The sequence below is a fragment of the Vanessa cardui genome, chromosome 2, assembly GCF_905220365.1.
Source record: "Vanessa cardui chromosome 2, ilVanCard2.1, whole genome shotgun sequence".
NCBI lineage: Eukaryota > Metazoa > Arthropoda > Insecta > Lepidoptera > Nymphalidae > Vanessa > Vanessa cardui.
In genome coordinates, this window is record NC_061124.1 from 3,091,285 (window position 1) to 3,111,517 (window position 20,233).

Below are 20,233 nucleotides of genomic sequence, written 5' to 3' on the forward strand. Positions count from 1 at the left end.
AATAACTTTATGCAAAACACAGCGATAACAGATAATTTGCAATGATTAATAAAATAATTTGCGCTAATGTTCATTAAATATTCATTAATAAAATACACACAAATTAATGGCCTGGTTTCAAAATACATTTTGAATTCGTAATTAAATTGAGGATTTTGATTGATGGTATGACCAACGCGTTGCGAAGGGTGCCTGAAGGATTAAATTGTCTACCTCTTACCTGCCTCTGGGCCCCTGGTATAAATTTCATAATTAACACGTTTTTTAATTCAACACACATACGTTATACAGTTCGTCATACATGAAATGTACATGAAATGTGTTTATATATAACTAGCGACCCGCCCCGGCTTCGCATGGGTGCAATATTTAAACCTTTTTTATTTATGACATCACATTAAAAACTTAAATTATCAATGTTTCTTTACTATATTGTAAACACAAAAACTTACCTCTCGAATTACATCTATTAAATAATATGACACTTCTAGTTAATAATAATGAATATCTATTAAAAAAACACATCAACGCAAAAATATAAGCATATATAGGGACAGACAGCAGTAAGCGACTTTGTTTTATACAATAATTATAATGATTTACCTGGACTTTGAACAAATAATTATTATATTAATATTCTCTGGTTTTTATTTGAAGTGGCAAATTTAATAGCAGAATGGAGCTTAGCAATTGGAAATATGTAAACGTTGGTCGTGTGCCTGAACCTTATTGCGATAATGCCGGATTTCCCATAAAATGACTGTAATTTATAATTCACTTGTGTTCGCACACAATATAATATTCGCCTATTATATTATAAGAATTACTACTCGATAAAAAACAACTCGTTCCCAAGATGAGACAGTTTATTGACATGTAAGATTGATAATCTAAATTCTAGTGGGTTAAAAATTTCGAAACGTTAGGCTTAGACAATAAACCGACATTTTTTTTTACAGCCATAGAACCGCTCTTTAAGGGGCCAGTGACTTCTTTCCGCTCTCATTTAAATTCTTAGCTAGCTAGCTTAATTCTTAGCATAATCAGAATTAATAAATTGCAATCATAAGTTCTTTTTATTTTTCGGCACATCAACAGCTGAAGCTCTTTGTAGTTATCGTCCCATAATCACTCGGACAAAAATGGACTTACGCTCAGTGGGGGATTTACAAATTAGCGGCTAGTAGGCTAGTAGGCTATTCAATTTTTGACTTTTGAAATTCAATACGTTAGTTTAGCTCACAATCATATTCCCCCGTCACCGAGACGATGCCGCCGGAGCTCCTCCTTCGCATTGGGGAACTCTTCCCCCATCCAGGCGAGCACGTCCCTCCGCAGATGGCCCCCCGCTCCGTGACCGAAGACTCAGTGGTACCACCACCTCCGTAATCAGAGCGGGAGATGGAGATGGCCCTCGGCCGCTCTTGGTCGCCTCCATCCGAATGTGAAGGGGCCGGGGTCGCTATGCCACCGTAGTGAGGTCGATGGCACTGTACGGTGCCCCGATCTGGATAGACGCCCTCACCACTAAAAATCGGGCCCTGCTGCGAAAGCCGTCGAGGGTCATAGCGGTGAGAGGCATCAGAGGGTACCGTACGGTGTCGTGGACTGCGGCGACACTTCTCGCGGGCGATCCGCCCTGGGAGCTCCAGGCGAAGGTGCTCGCGGAAGTGTGACCGTTCAGGGTCGGCGGAGATCGGGCGGATCAGGGCTCTAGCCCAGCAAGCCCTGATCGCCCGATGGCAGGAGGATCTAGGGTGCCTAGTGGATCACGGTGGGCCTAGCGACAGTGGAGGCGATCCGTCCCCACATAAGTCGCTGGGTCGAGAGGAAGCACGGCACACTGTCGTACAGAATGACGCAGGTACTTACCGGACACGGGTGCTTCGGTAAGTACCTGCACGGGATAGCGCGGCGGGAGGAATCACCCTCCTGCCACGAGTGTGGTGCGCCAGCGGATACGGCGTACCACACCCTGTACGAGTGTGCTGCGTGTGGGCCCCAGAGGCACATCCTTGCGGCGACTTTGGTCGGAGACCTCTCGCTGCCGAGCGTTATCAACGCCATACTCAGTAGCGAGGTGTGCTGGTCAGAGAAGCGCTCCTTCTGCGAAAGTGTCATGTCACAGAAGGAAGCAGCGGAGCGGGAGCGGGAAAAGAATGCCGCCGCTGACTCGCTCCGCAGAAGACGACCGGGGAGAAGGAAAAGGCGCTACGCGCACCTTCTTCCTCCGCCTCAATAGGCGCCGTAGGGACCAGGGGGGGGCAGTACCCTGGGAATCCCCCCTAGTTGTTGGAGGCCCGAATAGGCCTATATATAGCTTGCCGACTGTCAGGGCGGTAGCATGCGTAAGCGATCCCGCGGCGTCCGCTGAAAGACGGAGAGGGTACCGCTTGTTTTTTAGTGGGTAAACCCGCTGTGTGTGGTGTGGTGGGGCGTACTCGGCGTTCAGGGCTTCGGATTCTGAAATTTCAACTTTATGATTTGTGTTCTATCGTCCTCATTACATCGGCTTTTTCCCGTTATTCGTTTGATTTTAATCTAGGTGATATGATATGATTTTTTTCCTGTAAGATAATAACAAATTAGGGCTAAATTTGCCACCTCTCTAAATTTGCCGCCCTAGGCTCCAGTCTACTTAGCCTATTGGTAAATCCGCCACTGCTTACACTTATATATAAGATATATTTCCTTAGACAAAATCGGATAAATTGAACCGCGAAATCTACGATACCTGTAAAAAGTAAATCATGAATAAATATATGAAAATAATTCTGCAAATAAAGGTAAACGAACCTTACATACTTCATGCGATTTGCTATTAGCTCTGTAACATTATACAATATAAATAATTATCGATTAAAATATTTGTATTCAAATTAAAATGTAATTCCAATTACTTATATTGAGTTTAAAAACAAATTTTAAACAGCAACATCGCTGGCATTCCAAATTTATTTTTTTCTCGAATTAATAAACAATATACACACAATAAACTATACTCACAATAACCTCATACATACAAAATAATACTATTAAAATTTATGAGAAATATTTCCCCTAACTTTCGTAAACATCCGTTATCTTTGAAGTATACAAAAATAAATTTGTATTTATGCCCGTAACGTTTACACGAAAGATTGGTCCTCGACTGAAAATGGGTTCTGTCTATTCCGTTGAAATACAATTCATATGTAATAATATTTGTTTGGCACACCTTTAAACATTTTTCCTGCACATTTTTATTCGATAATATTACCATAATGTTATTTAATGATTTCTAATGTATATAATAAATTATGCATTTAATACAAACAACAACAACCACCTTTAAATTTCCCACTGGTGGGCTAATGCCTCCTCTCCCTTTGAGAAGTTTTGGAACATATTCCATCACTCTTTTCCAATGAGGTTCGGTGGAATACACATGTGGCAGAATGAAATGAGACACATACAGATTTCCTCGCGATGTTTTCCTTCACCGCCGAGCGCGAGATGAGTTATAAACACAAATTAAGCACATGAATATTCAGCGGTGCTTGCCTGAGTTTGAACCCGCAATCATCGGTTAAGATGCACGTGCTCTAACCACTGGGCCATCTCTGCTCTCTATAATAACATTTATACTTTAGTTTAGAAAATGATATGAATTAAAAATAATTTCTGAATAAATATTTGACCTTGGAGAATGGCGGCAAAAATGCGAGCAGCATTTGCCCTTTGAATTGCAATTCCGATCCTGTGGACAAAAAAATGAACCATTCTGTTACAGTAACTATCATAAATTCATATTTGTATATATTTGAGGACTTCATTTTATTTTAATAAATGTAACTATATAAAAGAAAATGATATCTATATATATTAATATCAATTACTAAACGTTACATTTCATATAACAAATTATTTTCTAATACTATTTGTGCAAGTAGGTTATATAATATGTTTTCAGACATCAAATTATTTAAATACTATTTCATTTTATGCAAATGTCATGTCATGATTATTCCATCTTACTTTGAGTTATATAGCGTAATATAAAATTAAATTCAAATCTCTTGTCTAAAACTTAGATGTAACTTATTTCATTTTCAACCGACTTCCAAAAGGAGGAGGTTATCAATTCGTCTGTATTTTTTTTTTTTTTTTATGTTTGTTACCTCATAACTTTTCACTGGGTGGACCGATTTTGATAATTTTTTTTTTGTTTGAAAGGTAGTGCTTCCCGTGGGGTCCCATTTTTTTTATTTTTTTTTCCGATGATGGTATCCATGTGAAAACGACATAAGTCTTAAATTTGCGTTATGTATATGCGCGACAAATAGGTGAATAACTGAAAATCACGTTAACCAATTTTGATAATTCTTTTTTTATTATAAAATATATACTTCAAGGGTAATTTGGTGAAAGTTTGGTAAGGTTCTGAGCACAGGATCCATGACAAAGTGACGGAACGGAAGGGAACGGAACAATTCTGAGGAGCACGTTAGCGATACTCGGTCGAATCTTTTATTTATAGGTTATTTGGATATTTGAGTCACCTTCCGTAATGTGGTTATGTTTATGTAATTATCATTGTCGAATATTATAATCAACTAGCTACCCACCCCGGCTTCGCACGGCAATACTGATACTAAATATACTACAGAATTTGTTTATATACGACATCACATCGCAAACTTCTAAAATTATCAGTGTTTCTTTACTATATTGTTCATGTATTATATACACAAACCTTTCCCTTGAATCACACTATCTTTTAAAAAAAACCGCATCAAAATCCGTTGCGTAGATTTAAAGATATAGGGACAGAGAAAGCGACTTTGTTTTATATTATGTAGTGATGGAACTCCTATACGACTCGCAGTTAGGGTGCGATATGGGGCAGAATTTCTTACTATCTTTAATCAAATTTTGTGTATGTGATGTGATGTCATATGATGTACGGAATATAGTTGGTCTTTTTCAAAGTTTTTTTGCTGAGTTCGATTACAGCTCTTTCGAGGGATCCTTGTAGTTCACGCCGCGTGACGTATTAAATCCGCATTTTCGAAAGTCTATTTTTGCTTTATTCGCAAGTTTCCTTTGAAATTGTCCTCGAAGTAGTTTCTGACTCATATAAACGGAACGCTTAATCTATCCATATTAAAAAAAATTAGTTAGTCAACATCAGCTTCACTTAAAATCAAAAAATAAATAAAATTTTAACAAAAAGAAAAACCGACTTCAAACAAAACACTATTTTAAAACAAATGAATATGCACGAAAAAGTAATAAAAATAATTGCGTATTCAACATATTTTTTAGAGTCTTCCTAAGTTAAATGAAATGAAAAATATTAGACTACTTAAAAGTCGATTAACGATTATATCATGTAGTTATAATTATTGTTATATTTGGAGTCGGTGTCAGCCAATAAAACCCTACAGTATATCTATCAAAAAACAATACGAGAATACTTTAACAAATATGTTTTTTACAAATTACCTTTTACACAATAATAACTGGACCAATCAAGGGGCTCGTATCGCTTCTTTCTTTTGATTGTTGGGGCAAGGGCACCGTGGCTGACACCGGCTCCAAATATACCAATAACTATAACTACATGATATAATCGTTAATCGACTTTTAAGTAGTCTAATATTTTTCATTTCATTTAACTTAGGAAGACTCTAAAAAATATGTTGAATACGCAATCATTTTTATTACTTTTTCGTGCATATTCATTTGTTTTAAAATAGTGTTTTGTTTGAAGTCGGTTTTTCTTTTTGTTAAAATTTTATTTATATTTTGTTATAACTACATCTAATTATAAATTTGTTTTAAAAAATAAAACACAAAATAGTCATATTGACATCTAAGAATACAATAATTGATACTTAAGTGCAAGATTATTAGTATATCTTTTATATGTGTACAGTAAGCCAGTCTTGCGTGTCATTTACACACTAGCACTCGTAAACAGCAAAATCTTGAAGCCTAAGTAATTACTAGAACGAATCTTGAACAGTATCGAATTATGTGTTTTTGGCCGCAGTACTTTTACCCGAGGGCCATTCCGATAAAAATCTGAATTCAATCAATCGGCAAAACGGAACTGAACATAGATATGTGTAATATATATATAATAAATTTACTACGTACGTACAATACGTACATCGTAGATCAAATAAAATCGAAAAGTTAGATCGTTAACAGAACCGCGCCGACAACAGTCAGAAAAATAAATAACAGACGATTTCGGTACGGTACTAGGAATTTCAGTATTTCCAAATGAATATTTTAATAGCGAAGGTCAATGTAATAAAGTGCTTGTTTTTTTATATTGATAGATTAGCAAGCAGCGTCGACTTCGTAGAGCAAGTACATGCAATTTATTAATAAATCATCATCATCATCATCAACTGCCTGTAAATTTCCCACTGCTGGGCCAAGGCCTCCACTCCGTTTGCGAAGAAGGTTTGGAGCGTATTCCGCTACGCTGCTCCAATGCGGGTTGGTGGAAACACATGTGGCACAATATCGTTGAAATTAGCCACAGGCAGGGTTCCTTACGATTTTCCTTCACGGCATGAATTAGAGCCACAAATCAAGCACATGAAAACTCAATGGTGCTTGCCCGGTTTTGAACCCGTAATCATCGGTTAAGATGCACGCGTTCTAACCGCTGGGCCTTCTCGGCTCTTTAATAATAAATAAAATAATATAATGTAAACTCGTAAGTTAGGAATGATGTAGGTGTCCTCCAAAATTTATTGATGATTCTTTGTGATCTTTATGTAATTGTATCTTCAGTTCCAGAGAATACATACAAATAAACAAATTTTATCCCTTTATATTTTATTTATTCGTGTGTAACTATAGATTGTATGTTATATAAGAATAACAGAAAGATTTTATAGAGATAAGATGAGATTGTCTCTTCCTGTTACATTTTCTCTACATATTAATAACTTCGTGCAATTCTACGAAGCGACCAAAACGTATCCACATTTATAGTCGATAGCTTTTATCCACAAAACACATATAATCAATATATTTCGGTGATAAATCCATGAAATTCATAGAAATGACAGTTCAGCGGTCGGCCATGTTTGACGTTTACGGGTGCGTTCAGAAAATATATTCCAAATAGTAATTTCGTGCAGAGGTACGGTAGTTAGTAATTTTTATATTTTTTTTTGCTTTATCTATTTTTCATCTAGTTATTATTATTACTGTACAGTATTAATGTAAAGTTACCAATGTTATAAATACGAATGTTTTTATGGATTAATGTTTTTGTTACTTAATCACGGCTGAATACAATGAAATTGGGCACTGAGACAGATTAATTATTATTATTGTCGAGAATAGCACGTAGCGAGATTTTTTTTAATGGAAAAAGTGACCAATATTCTTCTATTGCCAATTAAAAAAAACTATAAAGGAACGCTTGTCCAAAAGGTTTATACAATTATTGAGTTCATAGTTTTTCATTGTGAAGCAACTATTGGGAATAAAACGATAGCCTGCTGGCTATTTCTTTGTTTATTTTATTTTATTGAATATACTTATGTAAACGATCACAAATTGACAAAAATAACCCGCTAATTTCTTCGTTTTTTGTATGGTTAGGAATTTTCTTATATTTATTTCATAGTTTTATATCCCAACCGGTGACAACATTTAATTTGACTATCGATGAATATATATCATATAAATATATTGCTTCTATATTTAATAAATGGATTTGATTTTATTTTGTTTTTCACAAAACTAGGCAGTATGATTTTTACATGGTGATCCTGTTTTTCTTTATAATTTCCTGTAAATATCTAACTCCTTAGTCATGGAATTATGCTTATACTTTGACATTAAACGGAAGACATGGCTTTATGTCTTACAATTTAATTGAATATGAATAAAAATTACAGCAAGCATTTGTCAAACTAGGATGAAGTCACGAGCGAGAACTTATTAATTTATAATTAATAAGTTCTCGCAATAAGTTCTTATAATTATTATTATTATTTGTTAATTGACATATTTATCATTTTAAATGTTTTTTTAGAAGATAAATAATACGATCGATTGTCGATCGTACACACAATCTCGCATATCACAATCCTTTCTCGCAAGATTTACCAATGGTAGGGGACTCGCTTACGTTTTAGTTTTATAATGGATATCCAAGCCTATCCTCATGTTTAGCCACTCACATAGAAGTGTCTAAATTCTAACGTTATATTAATTTATTAATAATTGTATTGAATATTGAAATTTTGAATTATTATAAATAACTGTAGACGTACAACGATACAATTTAAATTCGTTGTTACAATGCCTATGATTTTTCCGTTTTTAAATTTATCGGAAAATATATTTCTAAAACTGAAAATACTTTAAGATCCGTAATGGGTTACAATGCCCTTCACCCTTAAGTCGAGACTGTTTTAGAGGTAACGATAGGGCTACCAGCTGATCCACTTAGCGAGGGTCATCATGATGCTCTTCAAATGAGATTACTAAAAGATGTTTTGATAATCATTTCAAAGATTAATACAAATACCGACATTAAAAACAAACACATTTAAAATCTTACGCACACATTCAAGTCCATAAATGCTTACAACAACAACAACAGCCTGTAAATTCCCACTGCTGGGTCAAAGGCCTCCTCTTCCTTTGAGGAGAAGGTTTGAAACATATTCCACCACGCTGTTTCGTTGGTTGGTGGAATTCACCTGTGGCAGAATTTCTATGAAATTAGGCACATGCAGGTTTCCTCACGATGTTTCCTTCACCGCTGAGCACGAGATGAATTATAAAGACAAATTCAGCACATAAATCAGCGGTGCTTGCCTGGGTTTGAACCCGCAATCATCGGTTAAGATGCACGTGTTCTAACCACTGGGCCATCTCGACTCTCATAAATGCTTAAATTAAAGTTTTTTTTAATAGACCTTATTTAATTATAACATAACCTGATGGTATATATGCTTACACTGGCTCACCCTTCAAACCAAAATGTTTATAATACTATGTACACTTTGTTTGGCTATAAAATATCCAATAGAATATTTGATCGTCTGGGTAGATACCACCCACTCGATACCCACGATGTTACCAGACCAGACCACCTATTGAACCTAAAACAAGCTACTCCTAAACAACATTTATGTACATAATTATATAAATAGTGTATTCAATAATAAATATATTGAATAAATAACAACATCACGTTTGATTTGATTTAATATTTTAGCCGTCGTATTCATATAGGATAATATAACACGAGGGCTTGCGTGTGGATTGAGCAATTAACTTAAAGTACAGAATAATTCATATCAGGTAAACATAGCACTAAGTTAACTCATATTGCCTTTACTGGGAGGTCGGGAGGTTTAACGAGATTGAGCACTTCAAAGAATCTGACGAAAGCTATTATGGGAAGCGAACTACATGGGTTTTTCAGTACGTTAGGCACAAAAATAATTTGATCTACGTTTCAGCATAGAACGTAGTTTCCATACTGGAACGCGTAATCTAACATTATGCATATTAATGAGGTTTCGTTAAGGTCGCAGCCCACGAATTTCGAGTGTTTCATTTTTAATGATTGATGGAAAAAAAAAACATGAGAAATAAAATTATGAAACAAATGGAAATCTTTTATGCTTATTGACAAACAAATAAATCAAACATAATATAACAAATTAACAATTGAGTTGTTTGGGGATATTTTCGTATTAATTTAGGATAACAATTCTTACCTTAAAGTTTTAGAAGGATTCGGGCTGCATTTTGTAACAAGATTTGCAGATTGTAACAACTACAGCAGTTGCATAGAGTTTTTAAATTATTTATTTATTTTCTATATAATTAGGAATACCTGATAGACCTTGTCACACCTATGGTTCAATAACATTTAAGTATATACTAAGATACCATCTCTATTGAAGAAAACAGTGTTAAAACCTTACCAATAAAACATGGTAATCGGTGAAATTTTGTCGAAGTCTATCAATCCTAATTATTCTTTTTATATCCCATTAACTATTTTTTTTACTCAAGCTAGTCTAATTTTACTGTTCTCTCTTGCAGAGAAGAAAAGCACATATTTATAATAAAAACATTTTTAATACATATAGTTTTGTTATTACTCCATATATTATTTATTAAGTAAATAACAAATTAATAACTTTCAATTATGACACAAAATTTAAATTCATGTGTACAATAAATAACCGTAAAATATAACGATATTTTACAAAATTCACAGCCCTAGTTGTGGGTCGAAATAGGTCAATGTTGCGGCCCTAACCGCTCGATACATTTCCAAGGTTATTCTGATGCCAGCGGTTTGAACTCGAGGAAGTAAAAAATAAATAAATAAAGACGCTGAATATCGGAACTTTGTTTTAAATAATATCTAATACATATTTATATCCTTATATTATCTGTTGAACTGAAAAAAAAATATTGACAGGATTTAAAATGTCAAGTTTTAAGCTGTCATTAATTTCTTGATTTCTATGTAAAAATATATTGTATTTTACTGACGTCTATAATTAAAATGGTGGAAAGCAGCAACTGAGTTTGTTGCTGGTTCTTCTCGATAGAATCTAATTTACAAACCGGTAGGTAGATTTACATTTAATTCAACACCATAGAAAAGTTATTCAAGAGCTTTTATGAGCCAGCTTGAGTAAGAAATATTTTGATTTTTTATATTAATTGAATATTAATGGAATTGGTCACATTTTTTATATGTAGATTTTATATAGGAGGTTGTTGTCACGACACTAGTTGCTCTGGACGCTTCCTAAAAAAAAACTATTAATTATATTTATTCATCACAAAGATAAGCGAAGTGATCACTCCCGTAATTTATTGCTCTTTTATTGGGGAATAAATAAATCCGACTTTACTGTATTCTGAGTGTCAAACGAATGAAATAATTAATGACTACGTTTCCCGATAGCGAGCAATCTCTGTATATTCCTGTAAATCTTATATCTATACATCCCTATAATATTTGATGTTCCATTTTATTTTATAAATGTCAAAATGTGTATAAAAGATATATTTAGTTCTACTTATTTATAACACGATATTCACTTCTATCTAATTAAATTATTAATTATGATCATATTAAGAAACAATCGGGCATATACATTTTATGTTCACATGTAAGATTTACATATTAGATTAAATACAGATTATATTTGAATGTCAGCTCGCTGTGAACACAAACCGTCTTCACCGCGCGCCATTTCTTATTTTCCCGCGTTTTCGTGAAATATGTCACTCGAGGTGACAGATCCATAAATACACAGATAATATATATAAATCTTTACATATGTTAAAATTGGAGTGTCTATTTTTAATATGACTATGTTGATATTTCGGTGGAAATAAATAAACGATTTCTTTGAAAAATGCAACGAACGTAAATTTTTAGAATAAAATATTACAAGCTTACATGTCAATAATATTAAAATAAGAAGAAATATAAAAGTTATCAACTAATAAATAAATAAGGTTGCGTTCTTATATGCCAACAGAATGTAACCGCTTTTCAGTAAATTTACAATGTTTTGTCTGTCAGTCTGTTTGTTTCGGCTTATTTTTGAAACAGCTGGAGCGATTTCGACGGGACTTTCACTGGCAGATTGCTAAAGTAATAAGTAGAAACTTAGGCTACAACTAAAGCTTTTTTATTAAATTCAAAGCGCACGAAGTCGTTGGAACATCTTGTTAGAATATAAATCTAATACCTACTAATTATTATATTTACAGATTTGTGTTCACTAAAGACATAGTTAGGTTTTGAGCACAAGTTGAACTTTTGAGTAGTTTGACATACGTTACAAGATGTTTGAATACATGCTTGAGAAGAAAGATGTGGGGCATACGGTATTAGCACAGCTCAGCGGAGATATTGCTTTGAAAAATAGTATTCGCATTTTACCTTACTCTTAAAAAATGGTAAATCTTTATTTCACCCGTGCGAGGTAAAGTTGTTTAAATGTCCAAATATATTAAAATGGTATTTTTTTTGTGATAATCGATAGTCACCTTTTAGTAAGTCATTTGTAATCATGTACAGCTTCATAAAATGTAAAAGCAATACAATACCTCTATGATCTCGTATATTAATTTTCTTTTGTCCTTGTCTAATTAATCACCATCGTTACAATACTTTAAGAAATTTCTCAAATTTCCATTCCATTAACTTACAAAAGATATTTCATCCATTCAGCTAATGTGAGTGTTTACAAATTAGACTGACATGTGATTCACCTTTAATTTTTATAATATAATATTTAGCTAACACAATAGCTAATGCTTATTATATTTAATTGTATATAATACAATCTTTATTAATATTAAGTTCTTAAATGTATGTATATAAGATTATTTTTTTAGAATCTTTCTTTTTTATAACGATGACACATTAATGAAACACAGTTGACTTCTCTGTAAGAGAAGATTTATTGGTTGGTTTTACATACATTACAATAATAAAAATTAAATAAGTTTGTTTTCTTGCTTTTCAAAAAATAATATTAACCTGTAAGAAAAACGACATTTAATGTTATTATTAACAATGTCTTTTCCTAAATTACCAGATTCTTTAATTTTCGAACTTTTTCGATTCTTTACTAACTAAGAGCCGAGATGGCCCAGTGGTTAGAACGCGTGCATCTTAACCGGTGATTGCGGGTTCCAACCCAGGCGAGAACCGCTGAATTTTCATGTGCTTAATTTGTGTTTATAATTCATCTCGTGCTCGACGTTGAAGGAAAACATCGTGAGGAAACCTGCATGTGCCTAATTTCATCGAATTTCTGCCACTTTATTAATTATTCCACCAACTCGCAATAGAAGAGCGTGGTGGAATATGTTCCAAAACCCTCTCCTTAATGGGAAAGGAGGCCTTAGCCCAGCAGTGGGAAATTTTTTACAGGCATCGATCGTAGGGCCCTGGGATCTTGCCCAAAATGGGAAAGACCGGTCTGGTCTTAAAAGCAAGAAGAAATATTCAACTCGGACTGAAACAACGGCACTTTTCGATTCTATTTATAGTATTATTGTACGACTAATTTAAGTCCCAAAAAAGAAATCCATCAGCATTACTGTAACGATTACAAATTGTTATACCAAATAAATTAAGAATACCAAGTTATTCGCGACATTGGAATTAATTTACATAGAAAACAACAACGTTTTGCTTTTAATTAGACATCCCCTTATCTGAGGGCTTAACTTAATTAAAAGATTTGGTTTCAATTTAGGAACATCTCAATTTATTAAAGAGACACGATCGCTTTTGTATTTCATATTCTGGTGAAATAACACAGACAATAACAGTTCATGTATTCAATTATATATACTTTATATTGTAATTAGTTTTCGCTCAAGATTTCACCCGCGTTTGGTGACATGATAACAGGAGGTTTGTGTGTGTGGATGTCCTTTTCGGGACTGACGAGATGTATGACAAAATTGTATGATGATGGATTGAATAGTTTAGACGTAAAAGCGTAACAAACAAACTTTATTACACATTTATAACATTAGGTCGTATAATCCCTATGTTAATATGAATGTATGTTTCTATTTCTTTAATAATCTACTCGTATTCAATTATGGGTAGGATCAACATTAATATGTACTTACAGCCTACCAACATCGTTAGCACACACATACAGACTTCGTAATTTTCATGAAACGATCGTAGCGGTTTTATCTTGACTTGGTAGAAGCCGGAGAATCACCCCTTCATCATGTATTCTACCACCAACTACTTCTAATATATAGTTGTATTCCAGTTTCTATTGTTGGTGGCGCATTGGAGATGTAGTTCTTGCAGCTCCAATTTCTATATGTATGGTGGTAGCCACTTACCATCACGTGGCCCATTAGTCTGACAATAAAACAAACACATATTCCTTAATGACGATAGTTTATATCGAGATATTAGTAATTTATCTTATTATTTAATTTGTACATATTTTTGTAATAAGTATCTAACTTGTTAGAAGTTACCACGTCTCCTGCCGCGAATGCGTGAACTGACTACCAACGAGTACCTACACGGCATTTAGGCATTTGTATTTTATATTATTAATTTATTTTTACATATCCTTAGTTTTTCCACGCCTTAGCCTAAGACAGGTCGGTAGATTTCGCTAATCTTTATCTTTTATAATAACTCAGAAATAAGGAAAAAATTATGCCCAATCAATCACCTGATGTCTATTTTATATCATATAAAACCTACATCATTGATTTGACCAAACGTATATCCAAAAAACACTTAAAAAATGATATATTTCATTTTCAAGAAATTTTCTTTCAAAATCTCAATGAATAATTTATTGTGGATGAATTTATTTTTAAAATGTAACAATATGGATCCCTAGGAATGTCCCTTTCAGATCCCATTTATTCGAATATTATATTCCACTTTTAGCTACCCTTAATTTGTGTACTAGTAAAACTTTTTAAAAGATGTATTTTCAGACGTATTTCCTGTTCCTCAACGTTCAGAACGCTATTTTTTCGGAAAACCGTTGTGAATATAATAGATTAATCAAACTCTCGGCCAATAAAACTTGGCTTTTCTCCTTTTGGCTGGCTTTTGGTTGGAATAGAGTATACTAACTAGAACCCTTAAAACATTACACTCCTCTTTTGGAAATTCTGTAGAAAAAGATCTTTCGGCAAACGACATTATATAATAAAATTGGAGTGTCTGTTTGTAATACTAAAATAGCCCTTTTTTACTCAATGCATAGGAATGTTATACACGATACATATACCAAAATAACATTTTTTACAATTTTTGTCTGTCTGTCTATCTGTTTGTTCCGGCTAATCTCTGGAACACTTAGACTGATTTTGACGGGACTTTCACTGGCAGATAACTGATATAATAAGAAGTAACTTAGGCTATAATCATATTTTTTTTTGTTAAATTCAAACGCGTACAAGCGGGCACAACTCGTAAATAATAAGTGTACATAATATAAATAATAGGTGTACATAAATCCAAGGGTCACATTAAAACGTCATCAAGCTTAATTTCCAAGTTACTCTCACGGCAATTCGTCTGATTGATGATAAAAGCGGTTCTATGGCTCGGCCTACTAACCTTTTAATGTAATCGCCGTGCTAAGCCAAAACTACCCAGAGAACAATTATCACGTAGAATAGACCTCTAGATAATAATTGACCTTTGATAATGACCTCACTTTGATCAAATAGTTGTAATAAATCTTCTGTATATTGAGGAATTCTGGTTATTCTTAATCTGATGGCCTTATTTCTTATTTATATATACATACTTCAAAAATATAAGCATATCCATATGCATTTATTTTAAAACCTTTATCCAATATTTTCTATAACAGTGTTTTCTTTATGATTTGTTATATTAACTGTATGATTATATATCTGAAGCGATTTCTTTGCCCATCACTACATAGTATAAAATAAAGTCTTTCTCTGTCCCTATATCCCTATGTATGCTTAATTCTTTAAAATTACGCAACGGATTTTGATACGGTTTTTTAATAGATAGAGTGATTCGAGAAGAAGGTTTTTATATATAATACATGGAAAAGTTAGTAAAGAAACACTGATAATTTTAGAATGTGATGACATATCATCGGGTCTCATTCTCAAAAATTATAATTATAATACTCGTGTTGCGAATTTGGATATTTGAATTTGATGAATTTTTTTTATGAATCAAACTTGAACTCCAAGGAGCATTACATTTTTTAACACATGCCAACCAACCCCTAAAACGCGAGGGAACCGGCAGAAAATATATAATAAAAACAGTAATTATTGATACTCATACAATTGAAAAGAGGGAGAATTAAAAAAATGTAAATTTTTCTTATATTATATAGTCGCCGTGTTGATCGGCGATGCCCAGCCGACATCAGGTGGCATCTTTTCCGGCCCGCATAACTTTAACTTCGCTTGATGAGTTTTAAAACTCAGCCTTTGACTACGGTATGATGATATATGAAGGTTGTATGAAGGAATAGCTTTATATTATTTTTATGTTTTACCAGAACCATCAAACAGACTTATAATAAAATGATTATTATTAATATTTTTGAAAAATTATTAAAATGTATCTACAAACTATATAGCAGTAGGTATACAGTTCTATTTTTTAAAGGAGGTACTACACAATTGTGTACCACCACTTATAGAGGCGAAATGCCCCAGTGGCTTGAACACGTGCATCTTAACATATGATTGTGGGTCTAACCCTGGCCAGTACGACTTTAGTCATACGTACTTAATCTGTGTTTATAAGCCATCTCCTTAGTGGAAAACGTCATGAAGGAACCAACAAATGTGAATGCACCAAGTGGCGTCAAAAAACCTGGTAGAATTAGCTCCAAAACCTCCTCCTCAAAGGGAAGGACGGACCTCAGACCAGCAGTGTGACTATTACAGGCTGTTTTTTCAAACCATATTCGAGCTTGAATAAGTTCTATACACATATACTTATGTATAGAACTTATTACTTAGGCTATTTTATGTGGTTACTTTTTTGTGGTAATAATTTTATACAAATAAAATTACAAAGATAATATTTGTTTCATTAAATTAATTAAAAATATATTACAAAAGCATAGAAATACTAAGGAAGGTTTCCTAAAATATAAAAGCTTGCAAGATGACGCCACTTCGTCACTCCCAAGGTTCAAAGTATTAAGTAAGAAAGTATACATTTTGCGTTTAAGTACGGTGTTCATTTTGAAGGCATCAGGGAGCTCTCGAGAAGTTCCCCGGGGAAGGTCGTTATTGTCGCAAGCTTCCTGAATAGCCCTTGACGGTTTTGATCGCTCAGGCGCTATCTACTTTGAAGTACTTATATCAAGGCTACGTCTATATATATTTTTTATAATTTACTTATCCTGGAACAACACAATTTAAGATACAAAATTTTACATAGACTTATGTAATTCTTTAGAAAAAATCGAAAGGTGATTAAGTTTTTAAAGAGTTATTTAATAGATAAAAATGACAAATATTTAAAAATAAAAGTTATCTGAAACTAATTATGCAAGAAACGTTATAAAGATTTACATTTGAACGTGCTAATCTTAGTAAATACAAATCGGATTCACAAAAATCTTTACTTTACTTTTAAAGACCTAGTTTATTGGGGCAATAACGTTATATTACGACCGTGAAAAGCGGAGCTGTACCTAGCCATAAACGTCAAACAATCTAGCATACTGAAAATAAGAACGTGAAGAGACGGACATACGTTGTTCTGGTAAAACGACTTTTATTCCATTACCTTCTAGTTTCTACAATCAAGATTATATTTTGTTATTTAGATACACTCTTTTATTTAGGTACATACTTAATTTAGTGTATATAGACATATTTCATCAAAATAAAGTCTCGATACTACACAAACCAATTTAGTTAACTTGTATCATGTGTGAAATTTCTATTTCAATTTATCTATAATTTTTATAAGCATAATGTACCTTTCCGCAAAAATATTATTGAAATATTATTCATAATTTTTTTAATGATTGGATTACTTTAAATTTAACAATGTAGCTTCGTGTTTATACTAGCATATTTTTGTACTGCGTATGCACTTCAGGTCAACCGACAAATATAATACCACCGTTAATGTTTTTTTATTTCATTAATTAATTTAATTTTTAATGTCTTTTTTATTCGGGTAAATTCCTTGTGATGTTTTTCTTCATGTGTAATATGTTTTTTTTTCTCAAGGATAAGGGCTTTTAGTTTTAGTTTTTTGTTCTTATAACTTCATTTATTTATTTTCGTGTGCGATCATGTATTTATGTTTACCCAATAGTCAGGGGCCATCTGAAAATCAGTGCTGTGCATTAGCACAGCTTATACTGAGATGAAACCTTTGCTACCTACATTGTGTTTTTTAAATTTAATTATTTTCTTGTGTATAATCTATGTTATGTATGTGTGTAGCAAAATAAAATAATTTAAATGTTTTTATTTGGCTAGTGGCAATGTTATCAAAATTTAAAATGTCAGTTTATACGGTTTGATTTTGACATAACTGATTATACAGGCGACAGAGTGACAGCCGTCAGTTGTCACGTGTGTATTTAAAATATCAATTATTGTTTATAAAATTAAATGGATTATTAATTTAACGAATTTGTTTTATATTAAACAAGGATATAAATCAATATGGATTTCATCATAGATACTGTAGGTGATGATGAACTTCAGGAAAAAACTGAATTACTTGACAAGAAAGATAAACTCTTCGTAGGTTAGTATTCTTAATGTTTACTTTATAATTTGGAATTAAATATAAATAATTATTCTTACTTGTGAATGATTTCAGAAACAGACAAGAAAATCGAAGCTATCTTAGATCTATTCGAGAGAACAAAGCAAGATTTAGATGCGCAACAGAATGCAGAAGATGAAGTTCAAAATAAATTGAAAGGTTTGAAAATAGACAACCTATTCGACGAATTTTACGACGAAATGGGCTGGACACACATTGTAGCGTTGAAACAGAAGAAAAGAAAGCAATTGTTTCGTTTTGACCAGCTAGACAAGGAAACTGGCAAGCTGAAGTCCAATCTAGGTGGTGTAGATGTTGAAAAGGAAATGAAAAAATCCGTCTTCCAACCAGGAATAGAGAAAGCGCATAGATTACCTAAATACAATGTCAGTGAGAAAAGATTAAAGGCTATGCGCAAGGTAAGCTACACTTAATGACACCAACCTAACTTATAATTAGTTATGCTTTTAACCAGATTTTTACACATGCTATTGATGCTGTCATTCCGTGTTAAGAATAACCTTCAAATGATTGTCTGTGTACAATTAAGATTATTTGATCCCAATCACTTCACAATACTTGTAATCATGACTGAGAATGTCATGGCACCCTAGCACGCTTCTTTCATTGACTGTTGGTGGATACATCTATTGCAAATTTTGATCGAACATATACCGGGGAGTGGGAAAACGTGAGAATACTAAATGTCGTGCTTCTCCCGTTAGCATGACATGACATAAACACAAACAAATATAAAAAAAAAATGTATTAAATAAAATTTTTACAACAGAATTCCCACATATTTAAAGTAACACAATTATTAATTAAACATTCTGTTAAATTCTTATGATTATATATTAAATGAAATTGTAATAAAATAAATTCAAATGTTTTAACTAAAATGTATACTTGACTCATTATAACTGTTTTTAAGTATAGTATGAACACATTAATGTGATTGGAAGCTTTTTAATTGTATTCAATATTTTATATTTTAGAGAGAAAGAGAGAAAACAAAGGGACCGGGATGGTTTAATATGAAAGCTCCGGAAATTAGCGAGGAACTTAAGAACGACCTGCAAGTACTGAAGATGAGATCTGCATTAGACCCCAAACACTTCTACAAAAAGAATGATATGGAAGTGCTACCCAAGTATTTCCAGGTAAGGGTTTATTATATTAAAATTGTTAATGGTATAATAATCTACATTCAACAAATATATTATGAGAATTACAGATTTGATTCTCTTGAGAATAGCACTTATAAACATAAGATTACTGTAAAAACATATGTTGTACTGTGTCATTTAACTGTTAATTTTTTGCATATAAATATTTATACAAATGTGTTAAATTTAGAATTTTGAAGGTATTACATTATAGGTTTTTTGATGCATATCATTTGAAATCAGAATCTCAAAACTCTTTTTATCAAATTAAAGCCTTACTGCAATATAGTGTATTATATTCATATCATAACTCTCCTTAAAGGTGGGTCGAATAATGGATTCCGCAGTGGATCATGTAAATGAGAGGTTAACAAGAAAACAAAGGAAAAGAACAATGGTTGACGAGCTTCTAGCAGATGCTGAGTTCCAAAAGTACAATAAAAAGAAGTACAAGGAAATCATAGATGAAAAGAGAAAAACTGAATATAAAACCTTCATGAAGGATAAAAGACAGAAAAATAAAGCAGCTTTAAAAAGTAATAAGTTGAAAGCAAAAAATACACCTAAATAAAGATTTTTTTTATTATATGTTTTTTGCTATTGACCCAATTACTACTATACCAATACGGATTTTGAATTTGTGGTCATGCAATATACAATTAAATTCAAAAAACTAAAATAAGTAACTATCTAGGTATTTAAGTGAAAACAAAATAACATCAATAAAACAGTCTTT

At 32.9% G+C, this 20,233-nt stretch overlaps 1 protein-coding gene across 1 annotated transcript; it reads left to right on the forward strand.

Annotated features, from left to right (window-relative positions):
- The first annotated feature begins 18,090 nt into the window (after positions 1-18,090).
- Positions 18,091-20,079, forward strand: LOC124537633 (deoxynucleotidyltransferase terminal-interacting protein 2). The gene is made up of 4 exons (XM_047114533.1): positions 18,091-18,307; positions 18,383-18,747; positions 19,327-19,491; positions 19,820-20,079. Exons 1-4 carry the CDS (start codon positions 18,223-18,225, stop codon positions 20,066-20,068), a joined length of 864 nt encoding a protein of 287 aa, XP_046970489.1. The 5' UTR covers positions 18,091-18,222; the 3' UTR covers positions 20,069-20,079.
- Positions 20,080-20,233: the final 154 nt, after the last annotated feature.

Excerpts from the sequence above, each read along its gene's own strand:
- LOC124537633 (XM_047114533.1), top strand. The coding sequence starts at position 18,223 with ATGGATTTCATCATAGATACTGTAGGTGATGATGAACTTCAGGAAAAA. Across the intron at positions 18,308-18,382 it reads GAAAGATAAACTCTTCGTAG|AAACAGACAAGAAAATCGAA; the intron begins GTTAGTATTCTT and ends GAATGATTTCAG. Across the intron at positions 18,748-19,326 it reads GATTAAAGGCTATGCGCAAG|AGAGAAAGAGAGAAAACAAA; the intron begins GTAAGCTACACT and ends TTTATATTTTAG.